A 26,593-nucleotide genomic window follows, 5' to 3' on the forward strand; every position below is an offset into this window, starting at 1 on the left:
GCCTATTTTTGAGGTAGTCACTCCTGCTGACAAAGTGTCATTGGCAGTAGTTGAACTGGATATAGTGGAGCTTGTTCTTAGGAGACCATTTAAGATCCTCTGGCTCTGGGAAAAATAGGCTTTAAATCCAGGCTTCCTTCCTAGTGGCAGCAATCCTTAAAGATTTCTCAATGTATGCCAGTTCTGTGATGCAGCAGGATAAAGCCCTGACCTTGCCCCATATGACCAAAGTTTGAATAGTTGCTTGAGATGGCTAGAGAAGATGAGTTGGGCCTTCCTGGGGTAGTGGAGTAGGTAGCTGTGGCTCACTGCAGTGGTAACACCTAGTGAGCTCACTAGGTGTTACTCACTGGAGGTTGAGACAACTGACTGTGCGTTGTCATAATACATCTCACACTGGCAGTCCAGTGGAACTCTGTGTGTGAAGGCCTGCATCTCTAGAGGGGACAACAGTGACTGAGTTTGGAGGAGCTACTGAGGAGGGAGGGTGTTCCCCCTCCAAGAACCAACAAGCTGGCCTGTTCCCCTATCACTTGCCTTTTACTGGGGAGAGACGGCGGATTGGGAGTCCCAGGCAGCAACTGGGCCATAGCCCAGGAATGCTGGACTCCTTTGCCCTTGGAATGGGATGATTATGTGCCAGTAGTGGTTACTATCTGGAAAGGTGATGAATTAGGGAATTTACAGAAAAAGCCTTCAGTGGCGAGTCCTGTGATCCATCACACCAGATAAAGTTTCCAGAGCAGTGGGTCAGTTCATGAAGCATGTTTATGCTTCAGATACATTTTCCAAGCTTTGAATTATTTGGCTCATAGATGCGTTTTCAGTGATGTAGCAGCACTTACATGAGAAACACTGAAAAAGTAGTCTCAGTGATTTTGGCTGGGAGTTGTATTTGCAGGAAGCAACAACAGTTTGTATATTAGTGCTGTCCTTGAACGCTTAATCTTTTATTGCAGTTGGTGGAGCAGTGTGGGTGGCCGAGACCAGCAGAACAATACACTGTCATGTCTAGCTCAAGCATTATAAAGTGTCCTTCGGTAATGGCCCATATGACGGGACCACCTTATTTTTACCTCCCATGCAAGACAAGTTGCAGAAGAGATAATAGGAGGGCAGTATGCTTGCCACTGTGTGCATTAACTTCCTCCACTCCTCAAAGGACCTTTTTTAGGAACCAGAAGAGTACAAGTAACTTATGGTTCAAAGAAGATGAACACCACCCATGTGAACATCGTTTGGACAGAAATTCTTGCAGATGTTGGAGTTTCCCAAATGCATGTCATCCCAGAAGCAGAAGGAGGGGTCTATACAGCCAGGGATTCTATAACTGTCCATCCATGAGTCAGACACTGAATCTCTAAGGGCTTGCGTGACTGTCCCCTTTTGGATGCAGACAGAAGTTTGATCTCATTCTATTTTCAGACCTAGCAGTCCAGTTTCAGGACAGATGAGGGATATCTTATCCAGAGGCTATACAGTTGCTTTCAGATGTTCTTCGTCTCACATTGCTGCAGTCATAACCTGTGGGTAGTCCGCTGTCCTCGGTCGGCCCGAATACCAAAGAGTTAGGCTGGCGTCGGTCATGGTCGCCCGGTGCTGACGTCAGTACGTAGTAGTACTTAAGCGCATGACCGACGCCATATCCTCAGTCTTTCTTGCCGCATGGTCCGAAGCAGAAGCAGCGTTTGCAAGTGCCGTTCGGCGTTCTGAAATTTTCATTTTTCGAGTTTCAGACCGAAGACCAAGTTGGGCTAAGTACCCCGTTGGGGAAAATTTTTGTCTTTTCTTGCCTCAGTTAATCCGGATGTCAGAAAAAGTTAATAATTGTATTTCTTGTGGGAAACAGATACCTCATAGGGACTATCATTCTCTGTATTCCTTGCTTGGGGCCTGAACACGACGTAGTCGGGTGTCGCTTTTGTGCTAGATTTAATAAGCGCACCATTAAACGAAGATTAGACTGTGCCAGGCTTGTTTTCGGTAAGCGGTGTAACTACAACATGCCGTCGGATCCTCCGACGCCCGCTACTGCTAAAAAACGTAAAGATAAGTCTTTAAGGTCTAAACCGGATGAGTCGTCCGTTGCGGACGCCGGTTCTGTGGAACCTCCGGTTGAATCTGTGGATCCGGCCGAGGTCTCGGCTGAATCCCAGGGGGAACCTTTACTTTTGCAGGAGTTGGCCTCTCAGGAGTTAGGCCAGGCCGAGGGTACTTCTCAAGTATCTGTAGTTCCATCCTTACAAAAGGTTATTAGGCCTTCTACCTCAGTGGCTAAAGGCCATGCTAAGGCTAAACCTGGTCTTACTGGTACTGGCCATAGCCCTAGTTCTTCAGCTTCTGTTCCTAAAAAACATATGTTGAAAATGGCAGAGGATTTGATTACTTTGATCAGGGGTTCTATGCCCCCCCCCGGAGAAGAGGCCTAGGGTTGAGACAGATTTAGAGGGAATGGAGCATTCTTCAGACTACTCCGAGTCCTCAGCTGAGGATATTCAGGATTTTCATCCCTATTCAGATTCGGATGCAGAGGATTCCTGTCCTTCTGCTTCTCCTCCAGGGGATTTTTCCTTTTCTGAAACTTTACATTCCATGAGGGAACATTTCAAGTGGGAAGGTCAGGATTTTTCAGATTCCCGAAAAAGGCTTAGGGAATTTTTGTTTTTACCACAACATAGGCCTTTGGCTATTCCCCCTGTCAGGATGTTTTTTCTGAAGCTTCTCTTAACCCTGATTCTTTACTCCCTGCCCCTGTCAAGCCAGACAGATATTACAGAGTTCCAGAAGCACATAAATATTTGTATAAGAGTCCTAGAGCTGACCCGGAAACTATTATTCAAGGGCCAAAGGGTGTCAGGGCTTCTGTGGTTAAGAATCCAGTTCCTTTGGATAAAGATTCTAGAGCGTTGGATAGGTGGGGGAAAAAAGTGTACACCTCTTCTACGTTAGCTATGAGGGCTTTAAATTGCCAGTTTCATATGTTGAAGTATCAGAACTTTTTGTTAGGCCAATTGAAATCTAAGGTGGATGCTTTATCTGAGGGTATAGAGTGTAAGGAATTGCAGGAGTTGGTTCATGCTTCAGATCAAGTTGGAAAACATTCTTTGCAGTGTGGTTTCGATACTCTTCAGGCTTCATCCAGGGTGGCTGCTACTGGTTCAGTTATTCGTAGACATGCCTGGCTTAAGGATCAAAATTTGTCAGAGCATGTTAAAGCTCGGATTTTGGATGCTCCTCTACAATCTGAAGTTCTTTTTGGTTCTCCTGTGGAGTCAGTTTTGAAAAAGATGGAAGATAAAGCTAAGTCTATGCAGACGGTCAAGGATTTTTTGCAGGTGCAGCCCCCTAAGTTTAGCAGGAATTGGCCTGCTAGAGGATGGTCCTACCCTTCTTCGGATTTTCAGTCTAAGGGCAGGTCTAGACGTAGTAGGGGCAGGGCTCACGCTCAGGGTTCTTTCAGACCTAGGACTTGGAGTTCTCCTGCACAGTCTTCTGGTGAGGGCAGGGGTCAGCCTTTTCGTAAACAGACCCAATGACCTGTATTTTCAGCTGCCAGATCCTTCTTTTCTGGCAGCTCCTCTAGGAGGAAAGTTGGCACTTTTCAAACAAAACTGGCATTTGGTCACCCAGGACAAATGGGTGTTGGAAATAATAAATCAAGGTTACAAGTTTTATTTTCACACTTTTCCTCCTTTCAAAGGCATGCCGGATGTGCCTCCTCAACAAAGGCTGGAGGCTCAGGAGCAAATTTCTTTGCTTTTACAGATGGGAGCAATCCAGGTGGTACCTCCGTCAGAAGTAGGCCTAGGGTTTTATTCCCGTCTATTCCTAGTGCCAAAGAAAGGAAACACTTGGAGGCCAATTCTGGATTTGTCCATTCTCAATACCTACCTAGACATTCCAAAGTTCAAGATGTTAACATTACAACAACTTCTACTTATGCTAGGCAAAGATCACTGGATGGTAACCCTGGATCTCAAAGAGGCCTATCTTCACATTCCTATCAGGCCCAGCTGCAGGAGATTCCTGCGATTTCGGGCTGGTACTTCTCATTAACAGTTCTCTGCATTGCCCTTTGGTTTTTCTACTGCGCCCAGGGTGTAATGGCAGTTTTAAGGTGCCTAGGGTATTCTGTGAACGAAATAAAGTCCAGTCTAGTGCCCTCTCAGGACATGTGCTTTCTGGGTGTGAGACTGAATACAGCTTCTCAGATGGCCTTTCTGACCCCGGACAAACAAAGAACTCTTCACCTATACTTCCAGCAGTTATCAGTACTGTCCAGGCTGACTGCAAGGACAGTCCTTCAAGCCTTGGGGTTCATGGCATCTTGCATTCTAGTACTTCCCAATGCCAAACTGCATATGAGGAAGCTACAATGGTATCTCAAAACTGTATGGACTCAACACTGCCACGATTTGGACACTGTCATTCAGATAATTCCTTGCATCCAGAAGGAATTCTTGTGGTGGGCGCAGGAATGTCACCTAAACAAGGGACTCTCTGTGACCCGACCAGAGGCGAGTCAGATCATAACGACGGATGCCTCGGACTTGGCTTGGGGAGCACACTTCAATGGGAAATGGATTCAGGACACGTGGCCTCCCAGACTACAACATTTGCATATCAACATGAAGGAGATGTTAGCAGTCCAATTTGCCCTGATAGCCTTCAAGGACCTACTTCAACCAGGACAGGTGTTGATTCGAACAGACAACACAACAGTCATGTGGTACATCAACAAGCAGGGGGGAACCCATTCTTACCCTCTTTGCAGACAAGCAATGATATTGTGGGAGACTGCTCTGAGTTTGCACATCACGCTTCAAGCACGGTTTCTGCCAGGAGCACAGAACTCCCTAGCAGATGTATTGAGCAGACAAATTGTGGACCCCCACGAGTGGAAATTGGATTCTCAGGTATTGGCTTGGGGAACTCCAGACATAGATCTGTTCGCTTCTCCACTAAATTTCCAACTACCAAAATTTTGCACAAAGATGTTTCACCCAAAAGCTTGGAAAGTGGATGCTCTATCTTTCAGTTGGAACAACCTTCACGTCTATGCTTTCCCTCCTCTGCCTCTCCTTCTCAAGGTACTCTTGAAAGTCAGGCGGGACAAGCCTTGCATGATTCTAATAGCACCAGATTGGCCACGTCAGCACTGGTATCCTCTGCTGAGGAGTTTAATTCAGGAGCCTCCTTGGCCTTTGCCACAGATTCCTCACTTGTTGTCCCAGTCAAGCAATCATTTGCTCAATGTCAGGGTGCAGTCCCTGCATCTAACAGCCTGGCGTATTCTGTTTTAGAGCCTGTGGGGTCTCAGCTTCCTCAACAGGTTTTAGATGTCATTTTGGAAGCCAGGCGGCCCAGTACTAGAAAAGTTTATGCTGATAAATGGAGGAGATTCTTTCTTTGGAGCACAGCAAAGGGCTTTGATGTCTCAGTACCTAATTTGAGTTTTACGCTACAGTATCTTACTGAATTACTAGACAAGGGTTTGTCATTTTCCTCTGTGAAGGTTCATGCTGCAGCCATTTCTGCTCACTATGATTGTGACCCTCCTTTATTTTCTCATCCTTTGTTTAAGCAATTTCTTAGAGGGGCAAAAACTATAAGACCCCCACGTAGAGCTCCTACTCCTTCCTGGGATCTCAATTTTGTGTTGGAGAAGCTTACTTTACCTCCTTTCGAACCTGCAGCTTCGTCTGAGCTGAAGTTTTTGTCTTGGAAAACTGCTTTTTTGTTGGCCATTACCTCTGCTAGGAGGGTCTCTGAATTGCAGGCACTCATGGCAGTTGAACCTTTTCTGGTATTCCATAAGGATAGGGTGTCTTTGCGTACTAACCCTACTTTTATGCCTAAAGTGATTTCTAATGTGGTCTTGAATCAGTCTATTCATTTGCCTACTTTTTATGCTGATCCCCAAAATAAGGGGGAAAAAGTCTTGCATTCTTTGGACATTCACAGGCAGCTACGTTATTATTTGAGCAGAACTAAAGAGTTCAGGCAGACTCAACAGTTATTTATTTCTTTTGCTCTGGGTTCACAAGGGGAAGCTGTTTCAAAGCAAACTATTTCTAAGTGGATTGGTCATTGTATTGCTTTTTGTTATTCTCATCATGGGAAGAATGTTCCTGCTGGGATCAGACCTCATTCCACTAGGGCTACTGCCACTTCTACTGCCTTTTTGAGGGGGGTAGCTACTAAGGATATTTTGGAGGCAGCTACTTGGAGTTCAGTACACACTTTTACTAAGCATTACCATCTTCCTCTTTATTCCAAGTCTAGGGCTGGGTTTGCCACTGCAGTTTTACAGGGCATGTTAGCAGCTCCTAATGCTTTTTAGTTTGCCAGCCTCCCTTTTCCTTTGCTTTGGGATTCTACCCACAGGTTATGACTGCAGCAATGTGAGACGAAGAACATAGTACAGTTTTGTACCTACCATAAATGTAGATGTTCGAGGATCCACATTGCTGCAGTCCTATTTTCCCTCCCTCCTTCCCCTCTATAGTTTGGGGTTGCTGTTTTTTCCTTTGGGATAATTGTTATTTTCTCACTTGTGGTTGTTGGGTATTTACTATTTTGGCTCTGGCCTTTCCTTTTTAAGGCCTTCTGACATCTGGGGCAAGAAAGACTGAGGATATGGCGTCGGTCATGTGCTTAAGTACTACTACGTACTGACGTCAGCACCGGGCGACCATGACCGACGCCAGCCTAACTCTTTGGTATTCGGGCCGACCGAGGACAGCGGACTACCCACAGGTTATGACTGCAGCAATGTGGATCCTCGAACATCTACATTTATGGTAGGTACAAAACTGTACTTTCTTCCTTATGGCTACTTTCTTTTCCTCTTCCCAACATTTTCACCCTTTCGGAAGATGTTGGCCAAATTCAATGTTGCAAATTTCTTAGAAAGAAGTGCCATCCAAGTGGTCCCAGCAAGCTAGTCAGGAACTAGGATTTATTCCAGGTTCTTTTTGGTGCTGAAAAAGAAGGTCCTCAGGCCCATTTTAGACTTAACGTGGCCTAACTTACTATGCTCCAAAAAACAATTTCCATACAGTCATCATTGTGCAGATGATCCTTCCATGTTTGCAAGACCATGACAGGATGTGCTCTAAAAACCAAGAGGATGCTAGAAGGGTTCCTGCTTTTCCGGATGGGAGCCAGTCTTTATCCTTTCAGAACCCTTCCATTCGGTCTCATCAAAACCCCCAGGATTTGTAGGTTGATAGGTGTGTACTAGGCTAATGGCCCTGGAGCCTTTACAAGCCTAGCCCAAAAAAATTGCCCGAGAACCATGCCACCCGATGTTAGTTCACAGTGCCCCTCTCCAATAGAGCAACTGGAATGATCCCTGGAGTGAACTTTGTTACCCATCCACTCGTCAAGATTTCTCTTGAAGAGGGCCAGCAAGGTGCTCTGCTTGACTTGAATGGGAAGCTTATTCCAGAGTATGGGCAGTCTTTGGGAGATGAACCTGTCCCTCCAGCATGTTCTGTTAATTATGGTAATGAGGTTGTGATCTCTGGAGCGTGTGGCGCTGGGGGATTGGGATTTCTTTAGGTTTAGCATTTCAAGTAGGGCTGGGTTGGACATGGCTTTGTACGTCAAGCAGAGATCACCTCCAAGTAGACTATAAGAGACTGAGAACAGGTGAAGTTTCTTGAGACTGTCCATGTAGGACGTGTGTTTAAGGCCTAGGATCCTTTTTGTGAGGTACTTGTGTGGCCTCTCCAGCTGTTGTAGGTGTCTGATCCGGTACATACCAAATGGGGCGTTGTGTCTGATAGTCGCAGGTAGAGGGTGGATCATGGAACCACTCTCTATCTTTGTGGAGGACGAATTAAAGCAACTGCTACATAAAGCTAAAACAGTACTACATGATGCACCTCAGTTTCTTAACCGCCTTTACGAGGAGATAGGCACTAGAACTAGTTATGAAGGCTTATTACTTGTGACCATGGACATTCGCAGTCTCTTCACTGTAATACCGAATGACTTTGGTATTGAATGTATTAGAAAATTTGGCCAAGCAAATGATGTTGACACCTTTCTTATTTGTAGCTTATTAGAGCTAGTGCTTGAATAATATTTTTATCTATGGAGATGTATATTTTTGGCAAAAATGGGGCATTGCCATGGGTACCCCATGCGCTAATAACTCTTCTAACTTGGTCTTAACGCAGTGGGAAAATGAATGGGTGGTAGACCCAAATAATACAACACACAGCTGGTTTCTTATAACCATTTTGTGGATGACATCTGTATTGTCTGGGAAGGGGACGAATGCAGTTTACTTGAATTCGCTGGCTACTTGGAAAGTACCACTGACTTCCTTGAGTTTGAGCTGAAAGTGTCATCTAAAACTATTAATTTTCTGGATGTAAGGTTGATCTTGGATGCCACAAAAGGAATAGACACCAGCATTTTCATAAAACCCACATGGTGCAATCGTATGTTACATCAGACAAGCATGCACCCAAGGCACATCTTTCACAACCTATTCAAGAACCAGGTAACATGAATGTCCAGATTGTGCACATACTTCGATGATTACTTGGATGAACAGAAATTAATCTCTGTTCTCACTAAAAGAGTTTACAAAAGGAACAAAGTATATATGGGACATTATGAAGCAATGGAAATAAGGGAGAGTAGAGGACGTCCCTACTACTTACAAGCTTGCAATAGTGTACTGACTGTGCCTAGACAACCAAACAATTGATTGAGATGCACTTTAACCTACAGCTCAGATAACGCCTCTGTAAGTGGGATAATCAACAAATACTGGCTGATTCTGATTTCCGATCCAAAAATCAGGAACATAGTGAGTGATTCCCCTAGTTTCTCTTATAAGAACAGAAAAATATTAAAAAGGCTGTTATGTCAGAATGATGGCTTTGGTAGTGGACAAAATCCGTGTGATGTATCTGATGCACGTAAAGGGACATGGAGATGTGGTTTTTGCAAGGCTTGTCCGTATATTTGCAACAGAAATGTTTTTGTACATCCAGTCACAGGACTCAAATATTATTTTCATGAAAGAGCTACTTATAAGAGTGCCAATATTGTCTACATAGCCACTTGCATGTCCTTTCCAGCCTACTATGTAGGCAAAACCAATAGACCATTTAAAGAATGGATTCTACGACACTTGTCTGATATTCGTAATAGTGTTGAGACTAATGCCTTGTATGAGCATATTAAAAACAACAAAACACATAGTTTTCAATTTATGGCCATAAGTATGCTAAGAGAATTTGAGAAGGGGTGATGTATGTAATAACACTGAATTACAAGAAACTAAATGGATTATGGAACTCGGAGCCAATCGTCCACCTGGTCTTAATGGTGTTATCCCCCTTAAGCCCATTTTAAAAGCAAGAGACTTTGCCAAGAAATGCAGTTGATCTAATGAAACATTCTGATTGCTTTACGGACTTGAGTATATATGGGCTATGTATTCTGCTGTCTCAATTTCTTTCCCTTCATATAAGGAGAAGGTGTTTTTGACAACAGTTGATTGGTTACTTTGGTCTTGCATTTATTAATAGCTATTGCCTTATTTACATTTAAAGATATTTTTCTGTCGCTTTGCACAGTCACTTGATTAGAAAAACAAAGTGTTCCGCTAAGAAACAAAGCCACTTTACTGATAGAAAAGAAAAATTATGCTATCATTCAGGAAGGCTTGCATTTAAGTCAGCATGGGCATCGTATTTTGCCCCTTGGTTTCCTTTTGCTTCCACTGGGTGTTTTCATTGGCTCTTTTCCTCTTGTGTCTATGAACAGTAAGTTCTAATTTCTATTGGAAGATGAGCTTCTTGACTATGAATAGTCATGACTTGGTTCTTATTGGCAAATAAGCTTCCTGATTAAAGACGATTGGTCCTCCTGTTATGCTAAATAGCTGGTTCAGTATGACTAGTTCATTGGACAAGCTTGTTCCTGGTTTTTGTTGATTGGTTCTACTGTTATGAATGAATTTGAGACTGGCATGCCCTGATTTGGAAGAACTATTTTTATGATAGTCTCTTATTGGTCATCTCGATATGCTAAATGGTTGAGTCAGTATGAGAAGCTCATTGGTCCAGCTTGTTCCTGATTCTTGATGATTGGTTATTTTTTCTTTTATAAGAAAAATTATTGGTTAATGGTGAGGATCTGAAGAAGGTTTTTACCAAAAGCGCTTATCCACTCTAGAACTTTGTTTTATGCTACTTTTTATTGTTCGTATTGAAGTATTTCTTTTTTAATGTGACATGTTCGTCTCACGACAGCCTTCGTGGTAAGTCTCATCTTTTTTCCTGCACACCTCCATTAACTTGGAAAACTTCTCGTGTACCAATACACTTGCCCAATGTTTCCTGGAATTCATTAATTCCAATGCCCTGGACCAGCTCGTTCTTATCCCCACTAGAGGTTGCAACATCCTTGACCTAGTCATTACTAACATGGGTGACTGTTGTAGTCAACTCCTTCCTGGTTAGATTTGACCACAAACTAATCACCTTGGAAATCCACATCCCTCCCACCCCTACACCCCTCAAAGGTAACCACCATGAAAAACTTCTCCCAACGCTAACTCTGGGCTTCTGAAAACAGAGGTGGCTAACTTCACTGCACTCATGCAAATGGAGATCAGTTGCATGACTGCCGAATCATACACCAGTGCAGTGTACGAACACATACACAAATGCATGGATCTCACCATACCCAACAGAACCAAGACGCTCGCCTCCAAAAAAAAAAAAAAAAAGGAAGCCAATCTGGCTGTCCCCTGCCATAAACAAACTCTACGACAGAAGGAGGAAACTGATGTGGAATAAGGTGAAGTCCCAAGATTGGAAAAACTCCCTTATTAGCCTCAACAAAAAGTTGAGATCCATCGTCAAATCCTGTAAAGCTAACTATGAAAACATAATTGCAGCAGATAGTAAATAAAACAACAAGGCCTTCTGCAGTTATGTAAAGAATCTCCATGGCAATAGGCAGATTTGCTCTGAGCTACTGCACGATGGTACCATCTATACCGAACCAACATATATTGTCAATATACTGGCGACAGATTCAGAGCCAACTTTACCCCCCCCCCCCCCAAAGGAATCGGTCACAATGCCAGTAGATTGCCAGACACCCAGTATTACTGCTGCACAGGTTAAAACAGCACTGTCCAAGACTAAGAGTACAGCTTCTATGGGACCTGACAATATTCCTGGCTTTGTTCTACATGAACTACAGACTGAACTGGCACCTCACCTGTGTACCCTGTTCAATCACAGCCTCACCTCAGGCTTTGTCCCTACCAAATGGCGCACTGCTACAGTCCTCCCTCTCCACAAAGGAGGAGCGACTACAGACCAGGGAATTATCGCACCATTAGCCTGACAAGTCTGATATGCAAACTATGGAATGCATCATCATGGACCTAATAAACAAGAATATAGGGAATCTCCAAACTCTGGATCCCACACAGTTTGGTTTTGTGATGGGTACATCATGCCTGCTCAAGCTTGGTCAACTTCTTTGAGTCAGTCACCAGAGCTGTGGATGAAGGCAAGGTGGTTCATACAGCCTACCTTATCTGGCTAAGGCCTTTGATACCATTCCCCACTCAAGAATCCAAGAAAAACTCGCTAAGCTAGGCATCAACCCCTATATCACTAGGTGGGTTGCAAACTGGCTCACAGGTAGAACCCACAGTGTCAAAGTTGCTGACTTCAACTCAGACTGCTGACCAGTTATGAGTGGAGTCCCACAGGGTTCATTCCTGGGTCCTCTCCTGTTTGGTATCTACTTCTCTGAAGTCCAGGCCAACACGAAAGGACACTGACAAAGTTCGCAGACGATTGCAAGTTAGGAGGTATTATTAACTCCGAGTGATGTTGACATCCTACAGAAAGGCCTCACTGAGACCAGCGACTGGTTTCAGAACCATGGCCTTAAGCTTAGTGCCAAAAAATGTTGTCATCCCCTTTGGGAAAAACATGGTTCACATGAATTACCACATCGATGGTAGTCCACTGAACACAAGGTGTTATAAGATATCTGGGAACACAGGTTGACAGCAACCTCTCTTTTGACCACCCCATTGCCACTGTGGTCAGAAAGTCCCGTGTGGCACATCTCATTACTAAGGGTTTTGCATCCAGGAAGAAAGAGGTCATTGTCTCCCTCTACTCTTCCCTCATTAGACCAATCATTGAGTACAATGCCCCATTTGGCATGTACCTCACTAGACACCCGCAACAACTGGAGAGGCCGCAAAAGTACCTCACAAAGAGGATCCTAGGCCTTCAGCATTTGTCCTGTATGGACAGACTAAAAAAAACTCCATCTGTTCTCTGTCTCATATTGCCTACTTAGAGGCGATCTCTGGTTGACTTACACCCACCTCTGTTAGAAATGCTGCCTCTAATGAAATCCCAATCCCTCCCCACCACACACTCCAGAGACCTCATCCTCATTACCACAATCAACAGAACATGCTGGAGGGACTGGTTCATAACCCAGAGACTACCCATGCTATGGAATAGACTTCCCATACATGTCAAGCAGAGCACCTCACTGGCCCTCTTCAAGAGAAATCTTGATGAGTGGATGGGCAATAGAAAATTCACCCCAGGGATCACTCCAGTGGCTTTACTCGACAGAAGCACTGGGAACTAAGGTCGGGTGTCACTATGCCAGGGTAATTCTATGGACTAGGCTTGTAAAAGCCCCAGGGCCATTAGCCTAGTACACATCTATGAACTTATACAGGGACTAGAAGTGGTATGATGAGCTAAGTGATGTTTTCCAGTGTTCTAGAAGTTTTTTGATATTGATGTTGGATGCCTCACACTTTTCATGGCATAATGTAAGCTACCACAGGGAAAGAGTGTCCATATAGCAAGTAAGATTTCTGTATACATGGACAATTATAGTACTGAATATCTTTTTACTCCTGAGTAGAAGTATCTTTATTATATCCCTCTTAGATTCTATTTTAGCCTTCAACTATCTTTTATACCCCTCTTCATTAAGAAAGGGGTAAAAGTAAAAGCACACCTGAATTATTCTTTTTGCTTAACAAAATGTAGCCAGCAGTGCAGAACCTGCACACATTGACTTAAATCACTGATGGATTAATTTGCGGCAGACTGGCTCTTGAAAATTCATTCTGTCTGAATCTATTATTTGCTGTTTTTCTGACTTTAAAATAACCGAATAACTGCTTCATCTTGCCAGAGTCTGTTGCTGCCATCCGTATGTTCTGCAGCAAAGAATAATTGTTTCCTTTGTAGCACAGAAAAAGCGTAAGCAAAACCCATTACGGGAGGGAATCTTAGGATTTTGGTTGGGCTACAGCTCTCAGATCTAGTTAATGTTTTCACTGAATTTAAAGGACCATTGTGGTCACAAGAACTTACCATGCATTTATTTTGTATACAGTACGAATGTAGGCATTCAGCATTTAGCTATTTGTTGTATTCCAAAACACAGGGGTTGCAGCACCGAAGCAATTGATTTTAACCAAAGGTTCTTTCTCCCATAGTGTACTCTGTTCCCTATGCTTCAGGTAGTTCTGACCATTAACATAGAATGGGAGTATTCTGAATTGCTGTTTTATTTACAAATCTATGGAAAGAATATTTATTTTGTGTTACTTTCTTTAATCTGTTTTCTTTCCCATTGTCTGTACAATACATGCATATGCAGGCCATTTTTTAAGCTGTTCAACATGACCCAGTAAAAATTATTTCTTTAGTGGATAATATCTTCACTGTCTGACTTACTTTATCAATTAAAGGTATCCTGTTTTCCCTGTGTTGCTCAGCCTAACCTTCTCCTCTGACAGCAGAACTGGCTTGTCTCTGTAAAGCAGTTTTTTTGACACTGTTTGATGTTCAACTCTCCAGAGATGTGATGACTTGTGGCTCCTTTTTTGAGGAGGGGAGAGGGAGGAAGAGCTAGAGATAACCCTGTTATGTGGGCTTTTCCTTGAACAGATGTCTTGAATGCAGCCAAGCACATAACTGTTCTGTATTACTTCAGAGTTACTGAAATGTACGAAGAAAGGAGGCAAATTCCTAAGTAAAGTATTTCTAGATTTCATGCAGTTTTAACATGACGTACACTTAGAAATTGGAATAATGTGGAAATGCCACAAAAAAGGGGAGAGAGAGAGAGCGCGCTAATGCTTCCTTTAGAGAGGAAGGTTTTGTAACGCAGAAGAATGTTCCTTATATACTTCTAAGGTATAGTTACTGGTAGAACAAGCTGTAGCATCCATAGGTCTCTCTCTGTGATCAGAACTACAGCATGTGCTTGCCTGTGCTTTGATTTATTAACTTGTTGCTGCCTCATTGAGTTTGGACTTATTTTTATTTCACCAGTTACTGTCCACAATTAGAATTTTACTAAAGTTATCTGTTACGTTTTTGCTTAGCATTGTTTCACTGTTTACAGTAGAGGGTCAATTATCTGAACTAATTGAGACCTCGAGTAGTTTGGATAATCACACTGTTCGGATAATCAAACGTATTAAACTGGATAAAAACCTTCTAAAATATTGTGTTTTCTCCATGCAGGGAATATACTTTTCAACCATTCAGCAATTCCAGTGGACAACAAAGAAATATTTTTCACAACCAAGTGGGCTGCAAGCTCAAAAAATGCACACAAGCAAATAGATGTAACATTTACATATTCAGACTTTATGATTTTTCTTACCCAAAAACTTTGGAAGGCTGTGTTCGGATAAGTGACGTTTCAGATAATTGACTCTGTACTGTAATTTGATTTAGTTTCATTTCACTGACATTGGGTTGAATTTTATTATAGCTACTGTAATTTCATTTCCATGTGTTAATAAAGTTTTGTAATTATACGATCGTTTACAAATAGATTAGTAACTTTCCTAGACAGTAAATTAATTTGCAGATTTGGCTTTGGTAATCTTCATGTAAACTCTGCTACCCACCTGTGTCCCTAGTAGATGACTTTAGTATTCATCAGGAGTTTGTTGTTTCCATGGTACAATATCTAGGAGAAAAAGACCTTTATCCTAGTGACGATCATCATCTGCTCAGGTTTTACCTGAGAAGGGTATATGAATTCAGAAAGAGAATAACAGTTGTTTCCTTTTCTTCCTTTTAAGGAAGATTAAGGCTGTGACCAAGCAAGCACCATTTAAGTGGATTAAGTAGATAGTGTTTTGCCATCCGGTATTGAAATGCCCACTGGAAAATGTTATCAAAGTTCACTTCACCAGGTGGTAGTACCTTATTCGAAAGGGCATTTGTACTGTAGCTTTTTGGTCATCACTCTCTATCAAGTGTTATTAGGAAAGTGGTGTAAGGACTCTGGCCTCCTTTGGTTTCTTGGAGTTTTAGGGCTTGACCTTCTGAATGGTTACCTTTAAGCTTTTGTTTGGCTTCAGCATCCAAGGGAAGGTTTTAAATTGTTTTATTCTTTGCATTAGTTAGCCAGTGCAAAAGGCCTTCAGTGTAGCGTAACCGTTATTATGTACTCACTGTTTCTGTTTATCTGCAAGAAGGTCCTCTGCATGTGAGTAATATGTGCCCGTGTAATCTCTAGCATGTTGGTGGTCTCCATCCAGCATCATTAGATGAAAATTTTCTTTAAGCTGAACAAGTATATATTTTTTTTTTGTCTATTTTTGTCTTTCGGGTGTACTGTATCCAATGTATGGGGCTTGAACTGTGGAAGTGCAGGGAGTGTGTGCTCCCTCCAAGGCCTGTTGTATAACATCAAAATGTGCACTGAATGGAGGCACGCTATCAAGCAAGAAATCTAGAGATGTCAAGAATTATTCTGTGTTGGGGTATCTGAAAAAGAAATCCAAGCAATCCAAACAGCTGCTTTTTGTGGGTAGTCTCCCAGAGGGTATTGATTGTGATGGGACTGGCTCCTCCTGCTCAAATATACCTTATGAGCGAGAGCTTTCAGTCCTCTTTGTCCTAAGGATGGTTTGGTACTCCTGTGACATTTTGATGTTGCACACTTGCTTAGGCTGGCAGTTTTGTACAGTGCTGCAAGAGTAGCTGCTTTCATTACGTGCTTGGTTTGAGCATGAGCAGCTGTCCCTTTCCAGACAGTCTTCCCTTTTTTGGCTCTGGCATCTAGCCATTTTGTACTTGCATTGGTCTGTGCATTGCTGTGGATTTGTGAATGATTCTGTGTCAATTTTTGTTACTGCACCAAATGATGAATTTCAGGTAGTCCTCCAATAGAGGCTGTCCAATTCAAAAATCCACAAGTCTCAGCCGTTCACTTCAACAGTTTATTAAAAAACACACAACACAAAAGATATCGGATTAAGCTCTTTCATCTCTTATCCAGAGACTTTATCAGAATCAAATACCTACAAGGCAAGTTCATTTAAATAATCAATCTATTGCACAAGCATCCACTTCATTGGTTAAGTATGCAATCGATAAATTGTACATTCACAATTAAAGTGCAAAAGCACTGCTTGTAAAACAACATGTCACATCCTTTCTATGCATTGATGCCATTACTTAAATGTACTTCCTCAAGCTAATTCTGATTTTATAATATATTAGCAGTATATTTATATACACATTTTTTAATAATATATATTTACAACATAATAGTATATAATTATTTATTCATTTGTACTATTAATAATGATGAGCAATATATGTTTTTTGTTTTTAGCTTGAGGAAGTACATTTAAGTAATGGCATCAATGCATAGAAAGGATGTGACGTTGTTTTACAAGCAGAGCTTTTGCACTTTAATTGTGAATGCACAATTTATCAATTGTATACTTAACCAATGAAGTGGATGCTTGTGCAGTAGATTGATTATTTAAATGAACTTGCCTTGTAGGTATTTGATTCTTACGAAGTCTCTGGATAAGAGATGAAAGCGCTTAATCCGATATCTTTTGTGCTGTGTGTTTTTTAATAAACTGTTGAAGTGAATGGCTGAGACTTGTGGATTTTTGAATTGGACAGCCTCTATTGGATGACTACCTGAAATTCATCATTTGGTGCAGTGTGTGTTTTTTGTGAATTTTTGTTACTGCTTGGAAATTCTTCAGTCATAGGATCCATCGGGAAAGGTTTCAAAGTTACATATGTTCTTACTTTGTCAGTTAATTTATGAAGGGGTCCTCTTTGGTAGGTCAAAAATACCCTTCCTCTACCCTTCTTTAGGTGCCTTTGGAGGTTGCAACTAGTGTTATCTCAATGGAATCCCTGTATGGCGTGAAAGTGTATACTTTCTAGTAATGGATAGGACAAATCATCATCGTTCTTGGATTTGCAGGATGGTTCTCGGGGCAAGTGGACAAAATAGTAATAGTGGGCAGTGTGGATGAGGGGGGTCTATGTAATTGACATTGATGCCAAGTTTTGCATTGTTACAGGCATACATCTGCCCTTAAGCATGGAAGACATTGCCAAATTCTGGATGGCAGAACCCAGCCATAGGACTCATCAGAGAATGCTCTCTTCATAGAGTAACTGAAACAGCAAGAATTTGTTTTGTTTCTTGCCCTGGCTGGTAGACAGTAAGATATCTAAATATCTTTCCTGGTACTGACATGTATAACAATATTAAGGGAGTTTACAGCAGATTTGATAACCATGGTAAGTTTTTAAGGGCAGACACTTGGATAACACTCCATAAGAGTCAGGCACCCTTAAGTAAGGACTAATTGCTAATGTATACAGTAGATTTTTGTTTACCATTGTCAGCCATGTTGTTAAATGAGAAATCTGGAGTTATTCATTTTTTTATTTTTTTTTTTATTTTATTTTTAAGTTGGATCCTGACCGAAGTCTGTTTGATCAAGGAGTGAAAACTGATGGAATAGTACAACTAAGTGTACAGGTGTTGTCCAGACAAGGTAGGGTGTTTCTTTTTTGATCAGTCATTTAGAAGAGTTTTCTGGTATGCATTTTCATTCAACATGCATTTGTCAATGGGCACAGTTTTAGAATGCATTTGTCTGCTTTAGTTTTCTGTAATAATTGTTATATTTGGAATGAAATGTGTAACTGCTCGTTTATCTAATAAATATGTTTTTTATCCATTAAGTATGTTTTACCAGGTAACGATCTGGCCAAGAGATCTAATTTATGGAGATTAAAGAACTAGGAGTTTAGAAGGCAGCATGTCATAGTAATGCATTTATATTAAAACTGAACATTAGCAATAAATTAAACTGTAAGAATTGTATGTTAATAACTATAAAGAAGTAAATGCTGCAGCACGTTGCACAAATACCATCCTGCATGTGTAACCTTGAACTGTTTCATTTCCATTTCTTCAGTTATGTCATGTTGGAATGGGTATCCATTTTCTCCTCTTGGTCATAGGCTTCTTCCTTTATTGATAAATTCAGGCTTTGAAATACTCCTACGCTTGGAGTAGGATTTGTTTTCACATTAATTCTCACATGTAGTACACAAATGCACAAAATATACATCAGTTTTGCTTCAGGCCAGTTGGAAAATATTCAGAATTGGTGATAGTCTCCATTTGTCTCACTTTACCTCATTACTGTTTTTTCCTCCTCATTATCAGAGACTACATTGTTTGACTATTGTAGGAAATTTAGGAGGTTTGATTAGTTCCCCCCCCAACACACTTTTTTTTGTTTCCCACTTTCCATGTCCCAATTCCATCCATCCATAACTTGGGTGTACCAGTTTCTTCCATCCATGGACTTTCTCAGACTGTGGGGCTAGGGCTTGCATGGATCTTGAGGGCACCTGGTGAGTCATGCGGTGACTACTTTTGCCACTTTTGTTTGTGTGTGTGTGTGTGTGTGTGTGTGTGTGTGTGTGTGTGTGTGTGTGTGTGTGTGTGTGTGTGTGTAATGACTTGATATCATCCCTACCCCCTTCACTGTGTTAGTGTAGTCTGTCCAAGGGCTACTTCCATCTATGGACCATGCCTCCCTTCAGGGAGTGCCTAGATGAACACACTAACCACAGGGATAGGCAAGCATGTTCCTCCCTGCCAAAGTCTCAAGTACCCAAGTCGCTATCTGAACCCGGGTTGCTTGGCCATAGCTAAGGTTTTATCCATCTCTGCCATACACTGGCATTAAATTTTTATTAGTTTAGTCCAAATGATGATAAAGTGTTAATTCTTTTAAACAGATACTTTTGAGTAATAGAATGGGTATGATTGTAATATGGGGACATCTCTGCTTTGATGTTCTTCGTGTTTCACTGTTGCAGTCATCACATTAGGGTTATCTGCTTGCAGTAGCCCTCAATCGGCCTGATTAGCAAAGTCTTGGGTCCTACATCGGTTGCTGTCTCCTCTTCCGTGACATCAGGTCGTCAGAGGTATAAAACATGCAGCCGACGTCATTATATCAGTTTTTCTTGCCGTGCGGTGCCCAAAGCAGAAGCAGTTTGCAAGTGCCAGTCGGCCGACTCCTGAATTTTTGTTTTCGAGTTTCAGAACTGAAGTCTTCAACTAAAAGCCAAGTACCCCGTTGGGGAAATGTTTTCTTGCTCTAAACCGATGTCAGTAAAAGTAAATTATTGCATTTCTTGTGGAAAGTAAATACCTCATAAAGATTTATTTCGTACTGTATTCCTTGCCTAGGCCCTGACCACGATGTACCTCGCTGTCAGTTTTGTGCCTTATTTAAACCAAAAACTTATCTGTTGTCGGTATATTTTCGCTTCTAAATATTTTGGTGCTCTGTTTAATTATCCTGGTATGTCTTCGGTAAGCCATCCGGCTACCGACATTCCGAAAAAACACAAAGATAAAGACAGAGACAGGCCGCCGAAGCGCCGGTACTTAGTGAGGTGCTTTCGCAGCCCCTCATACCCACTACTTCAAATTTGCAGGCCTCTGCTGAGACCCATTCGGAGTCTGGTATGCTGTGAGATGCTTCAACTGTGGAACCTACGGATGTGTCTACCTTGGATGGGTCTGGAGCCGCTGTGCAGGCACCGGCTTCTGAGGGTGTATTCAGGCCTACGGACTTGCATATTAAACAGACGCCATCTTCTTCAAGGCCTAAAACTCGAACCATGCCTAGAAATCTGATGCCCAAACTGCATGGTCAGGCCTCGATGCCTAAAAAACAAATAAGAATGACTGCGGACTATTACTTTATTTAGGAGAAGCCAACCTTCCCCCTCTAAGAGACCTAGGACTGAGTTTGCTTATGATACTTCTGACCAGGATTCTGAAATTTTTGTTTCCTCTGATGACCAGGATTTACTCTTATCTACCTATGAGGATTCTGATGCTGAGGACTCAATCACCCCTCTCCCCCGAGGATTTATCTTTTGGTGAAACCTTGCATACTCTCAGGGAGCATTTTCGTTGGGAAAGTCAGGATTTCTCTGATTCTAAAGAGAGACTTGGGGATTTCTTACTCCTTAAACTACACCTCCTGTACTGGACATTGTTGATGATGCCTTTTCGGAATCTAGCATGGCCCCTGACTCTACCTCCCTACCTCCTGCTCCCAGTAAACCTGATAGATATTACAGGGTTCCTGACTCTCTCAAGTTCCTTTTCAAACATTATACTGCGGATCCTGAAACCATTTCACAGGGACCCAAGGGCATTACAGCTACTACTACCAAAAATCCTACCTCCTCTGATAGAGACTCCAGGGCGCAGGATAGATGGGGTAAGAAGTTGTACATTTCTGCAACTTTGGCCATTAGGGCCTTGAATTGCCAGTTTCATATGTTAAAGTATCAGCTGCATACTACTGGATTGTTTAAACAGAAAAATGATGTTGATTGTGCTGAAAATAAGGATTTACAGGATTTAATGCATTCTGCTGAACAAGTTGGTAAACATAGGTTGCAATGTGGTTTTGATTCAATAGAGGCATCTTGCAGGGCTACTGTCACTGGGTCTGTACTTAGAAGTCATGTTTGGCTTAAGGAGCAATCCTTGCCAGATTATGTTAAAGTGAAATTACTGGATGCTCCCTTAAATCAGGACTGCCTGTTTGGGAACAAGGCAGAAGAAGTTCTTAAAAATGGAGGAAAAAGCTAAATCTATGTAAACCGTTAAAGACTTTTTTACTAGTACAACCTCCGAGATTTAGTCGGCATTGGCCTTCTAAGAATTGGTCCTTTCATGCCTTTTCCAGACCTTCTCAGTCCAAACCCAGATCCAGCAGAGCATCCAGGCTTCAGTCCCAGGGGACGGACAAGACTAAGCAGTGGGGGGCCTCCTCTTCCAAATCTGGGAGTAATAAAACTCTCCCCTATGGTAAACTGTCTCAATATCTTCTTTTTAAAACTTCTAAGCACTTCTCAACTGACTGCCCCTTTGGTGGGAAAGATTGCACTTTATGCAAAGAACTGGGGACTCGTTACTCAGGACAAATAGGTTTTAAATATAGTGTCCCAAGGATACAGATTTCACTTCCACACATTACCAACTACAAGTGGTTGGCTGGATCTACCTCCAAATCAGTGGGCAGAGGCCCAAAAGCAAGTACTCTCTCTCTCTTAAGCATAGGGCCTATTCAGTTGGTACCAGAAGAGGAAAAGGGACAAGGTTTCTACTCAAGACTTTTCCTGGTACCCAGAAAAGACAATTCATGGCGTCCTATCCTGGACCTGTCTACTCTAAACACCTTTTTAGTGATTCCAAAATGCAAGATGCTGATTCTTCAAAAGGAAGTATACCTGCACATCCCAATCAGGGAATCTTGCAGAAGATACCTACACTTCAACGCAGGCTACACTCATTATCAGTTCTCCGCACTGCCCTTTGGCTTATCTACTGCGCCCAGGGTATTCACAAAGTGCCTAGCTCCAGTCATTGCATCTTGCAGGCAAAGAAATATTCAAATATACCCATACCTGGACAGTTGTCTAATTCAGGCAGAAAACCAGGACATACTTTTGAATCATGTGGCTTTTTACAAAGGGTGCTAACTTGTCTGGGGTACACCATAAACGAAACGAAATCACACCTGGTACCCTGTCAAATTATATTCCTGGGAGCAAGCTTGAATACAACTTCCCAGATGGCTTTACTCACGCCAGAGAAACAAATTCACTTGACAACTTACTTCAAACAAGTGGCCACAAAAACCCTGCTATCTGCAAGGCAAATACTACAAGCCTTGGGGTTCATGGCCTCCTGCATTCTTCTAATTTCATATGCAAGACTGCATATGAGGAATTTACAATGGTATCTAAAAAGCCTATGGTGTCAACACTCTCAGGATCTAGAAGCAATGATTTCTGTCATACCTTGCCTACGCCTAGAGTTCCTTTGGTGGGCAGAGGCCTGCCACCAAAACAAGGGACTACCATTCACACTATCCCCTGCCACCCAAACCCTAAACGATGCATCAGACTATGCATGGGGGGGGGGGCGCACCTAGCAGGGACGTGCATTCAGGGAAAATGGAACCCAAGTCAAATGCACCTGCACATCAATCTAAAATAAATGTTAGCTGTACAGAATGCTCTGACAACCTTCAGGGACCACATTCTTCCAGGACAATGAATGGTAAAGACGGACAACACCATTGTTATGTGGTACATAAACAAGCAGGGGGGTACACATCCTTACTCCCTCTGCAGACTAGCCATGGCATTATGGAACACAGCCTTGAGCTACCAAGTGCATCTACAAGCTCAATTCCTGCCAGGAAAACTGAATACACTGGCAGACGGACTAAGCAGAAATCTCATGGACCCACACAAGTGGAAACTAGTACCTAGGATTTTCAACATGTTGACAAGCAAATGGGGGAGCCCAGATATAGACCCGTTTGCCTCCCCCCAGAACTATCAATTGGAAAAATTTTGCACAAGGACTTCCCACAGACAAGCTTCGAAAGTGGATGCTCTGTCCTTCAGCTGGAAAAACATAACAGTTTATGCCTTTCCTCCTTTGCCTCTGCTCTCCAAAGCACTACTAAAGATCAAACAAGACAAACCAAGGACGATTTTGATTGCATCAGACTGGCCACGCCAACACTGGTACCGCCCCCTCTGCGCAGTGTGTCACTGTTGGCCCCATGGCACCTTCCTCAGACTCCTACCCTACTGTCTCAGCAGGAGAACCGGATTCTGCACCCTCCGCTTTAAACACTGAACCTAGCAGCCTGGCTAATTACCTAATCTCTCCTTTAGCATCCCTCAGTAAACTAGTGATGGATATCATTTTAGAGGCAAGGAGGCCTAGTACTAGAAACTTTTATGCTGAAAAATGGAAAATATTCTGTGCCTGGAACCAATCTCAAGGGATGAGCACAGCAGTGCCCAATTTACCTCAGATTTTACAATGCTTAACTGAGATGCTTCACAAGGGCCTATCTTTTTCCTCGATAAAAATTCACCCCTCAGCCATTTCAGCTCATTATTATACAAAACCTCCCCTGTTTTCTCATCCACTGCTTAAGCAGTTCCTCAGAGGGGCCAAAAATTTAAGACCACCCAGGAGAGCTCCAACTCCAGCTTGGGACCGTTAACTTTGCATTGGAAAAAACTCACCCTTCTTCCTTTCGAGCCGACTGTTACTGAAGATTTAAAATTCCTTTCTTGGAAAATAGATTTCCTTTTTAGCAATCACTTCAGCAAGAAGGTTATCTGAATTACAGGCCCTTGTGGCAGTGGAGCTTTTCATCATCTTTCATGCGGACAGGGTGTCCCTCAGGACCAATCCCTCTTTCATGCCAAAGGTGGTATCCAGTGTGGCCCTTAATCAGTCCATTCATTTGCCAACCTTCTTTCCTAATCCACAGAATGAAGGGGAATGGATACTGCACTCCTTAGATGTGCACAGACCACTTAGATTCTACTTGGAAAGGACTCAACCTCAAAGGAAATCTGAACAACTGCTGGTGACATTTGCTGCAGGGACAGAGGGGAAGGCTATTTCTAAGCAAACCATCTCCAAATGGATAGGCCATTGCATTAATTTCTGCTATAAGCACCATGGAAAACCTATCCCACAGGGGATCAGACCCCACTCAACCAGGGCTGCATCTACCTCTGCAGCCTTTCTCAGAGGCGTACCTACCAGGGACATCCTAGAAGCTGCTACCTGGAGTTCTGTACATACTTTCAGCAAGTGTTACCATTTGACAATTTTCTCTAAATCCAGAGTTGGCTTTGCCACTGCAGTCTTGCAGGGCCTTGTAGCTGGTCCTAATGTTATCTAAATTCCTCCTCCCATCCTTAGCTTTGGGAATCTACCCAAATGTGATAACTGCAACTGTGAAACATGAAGGACATAGTACAGTTGTCTACACTTGCCATAAATGTAGATGTTAGAGTGTATTCACTGTTGCAGTCCTGGTTACCCTCCCTCCAGCCCCCTGACTTCTTTTGGCCATACCCTTTCTCTCCTTTACAATGCTTAAAAGCTTTTAGATGTATTTGCTTTTTTGTTGGAGGTATAACCTTGTATTTTTATATATTTAATTGATTATATATTTAATTGCTTCCTATTAGGGGGGCATCTGGGGCAAGAAAAACTGATGTAATGGCGTCTGCTACATGTTTTATACCCCTGACGACCTGAGTTCACGGAAGAAGAAACGTCAGCTGACGCAGAACCCAAGACTTTGTTAATCAGGCTGACTGAGGGCTACTGCAAGCAGATAACCCTAATGTGATGACTGCAACAGTGAATACACTCGAACATCTACATTTATGGTAAGTGTACACAACTGTACTTTCCTGTTCTGGTGCTGTATCTTTCAACCTGAGATTATTTCCTGGTTCAGTTGTATGCACAGCATCCATTGTAACAGTAAGCAGGTCACTGAAGACCATTTTTTGAGTGTGAGACAACTGATGGCATCCATGGTTTCCTAATGGCAGTATTGACACTAACCATTTCAGTGATGAGGATGAAAAAATGCTTCTGTGCCCATTTTTGTATGCATCTTTAAAAACATTAACTCTGGTGTCACAGAAAAAAAATTATATCTGCCACCCTCCTCATTTAATAGCTGAAAGTGGTTTGCGAGATTTCATTCCCTGACCATTGCATTGCAAGCCGTTTACTTGTTTACGGTGAAGGTTTTTATTGCCTAAGTAACTGTGGATGTGTTTAGATTTTTCAGATTGTTCTAATTTTTGCATTTCTACATACCATTGTTCTGTATTTGTCTTTTCCTCAGCAGAATGCAGATGCAGATTTTAGTATGTGCATCTAAGACAGGTAGAAACAAGTGTGCTTGTCAGTGTTCAGCATCTAATAAGGTTGAAGTCTACATCTGTTTTGAATGTAGATCTTCAGGAGGGATAATGCCAAAGACCATCTCCCCTTAGCATTTGACTGCTGTAATGCAGGAGTGTGGTACCTTTGTTTCACAATTAAAGGGTGTATTTCCTTATCCTCAAGACACTATGACCATGAAGTTAGTATTCCAGTTTGCATGTAACAACATGCAGTGAAATCGTCCAAAAAAGGGTAGGGTGCAGGGGTGGGCTTATCCCCATGCAAACACACACACACACACACACACACACACACACACACACACACACACACACACTCACGTTTTAGTGATTTTCACCAAATGTGCTGTGTATGTATGTACAGGGAAAATATCTACGGATAGTGTCCTTGCAGAAAGTTGTACTTGATTTTCATTATACTTCACCAAGGATCTATAATAATAATGGAATTCATTTTCTGATCAAATATGCTGCTCTCAGTTCTCCTGTGCCCTAACTAGTGAGTATTTTCTGATCAGATATGTTGCTTTCAATTCTCCTATGTCCTTAACTAGTAAGAACTATTATTTAATTTTATTTAACTTCCAGTTTTCATTAAAGTGATCTTGAAGAGTCAAAAGTCCCCTTCCCAAAGGAGGTACAGTATTTGTCAGAAATATTACTTGCAGGCAGGAAAAGGACTTTTTTGGATTATTGTTAAGGAAATGTGCTTCTCCTTCTTGATTAAACCACACTAACCATGAGTAAGTCTTCAGTATACCACACCCAGTTATTGGTTATTGCTATAATAAATGGATTGCTGTCTATGCAAAAACAAATACTAGAAGTGTAGGGCTAGGACAGATTTTTGTGAGGCTTTGCTGCAGAGCATTCTTTAACTGCCCACATCCCAAGGATGCTCCTTTTACTACTTGAGGTACTACACAAATGTTGTAAATTACTGTTAACAATGACCCCCTCCCTACCTGAAGTGAGAACAGTTATGGGAAGTACTCGCCATAACAATACGTCTTCGAGAAGAGGTCAATATAACAAAAAAACTATGCATTTCTTCATCATTTGTTGCATATGAAAATTCTTGGATTGGTTTATTAGTTGTTTATGCATATTGTTTATATTGCTGTGAACATTTACAACTGTTACTGGTGCTTCTAGATATTTGTGTATGTGTAAACGTACTGTATACAATAAGCGTTTGTTCTCCATGCCGGTTTTGTCATGTACTAGTGGTGTCTTAATAGAGGATTCTGAGTGTAAGTACCATTACAGATTCAGACTAGCTTTTATGTTTCCCAAGGGAAAAAAACTGCTGAAGAAGAAATGGCCAGACCAGTGCAGCTTCGTTGGGAAATCTGAATATTATGATTTACGTTTACAGTGACATGTTTTGGCAAGCATTG

The 26,593-nt window shown here is 42.1% G+C and overlaps 1 protein-coding gene across 1 annotated transcript in view; it reads left to right on the forward strand.

The window, feature by feature from the left end:
• Nucleotides 1-26,593, forward strand: part of GABPA (GA binding protein transcription factor subunit alpha) — a gene marked incomplete in the record, with an annotated part of 677,711 nt that overhangs the window by 185,586 nt on the left and 465,532 nt on the right. Inside the window, 1 exon segment of the mRNA XM_044071362.1 lies at nucleotides 17,803-17,887. Within this exon segment, the coding sequence (XP_043927297.1) occupies nucleotides 17,803-17,887 (85 nt within the window).

This window comes from Protopterus annectens, chromosome 5.part0 (assembly GCF_019279795.1).
Source record: "Protopterus annectens isolate FY-2018-M chromosome 5.part0, PAN1.0, whole genome shotgun sequence".
NCBI lineage: Eukaryota > Metazoa > Chordata > Ceratodontiformes > Protopteridae > Protopterus > Protopterus annectens.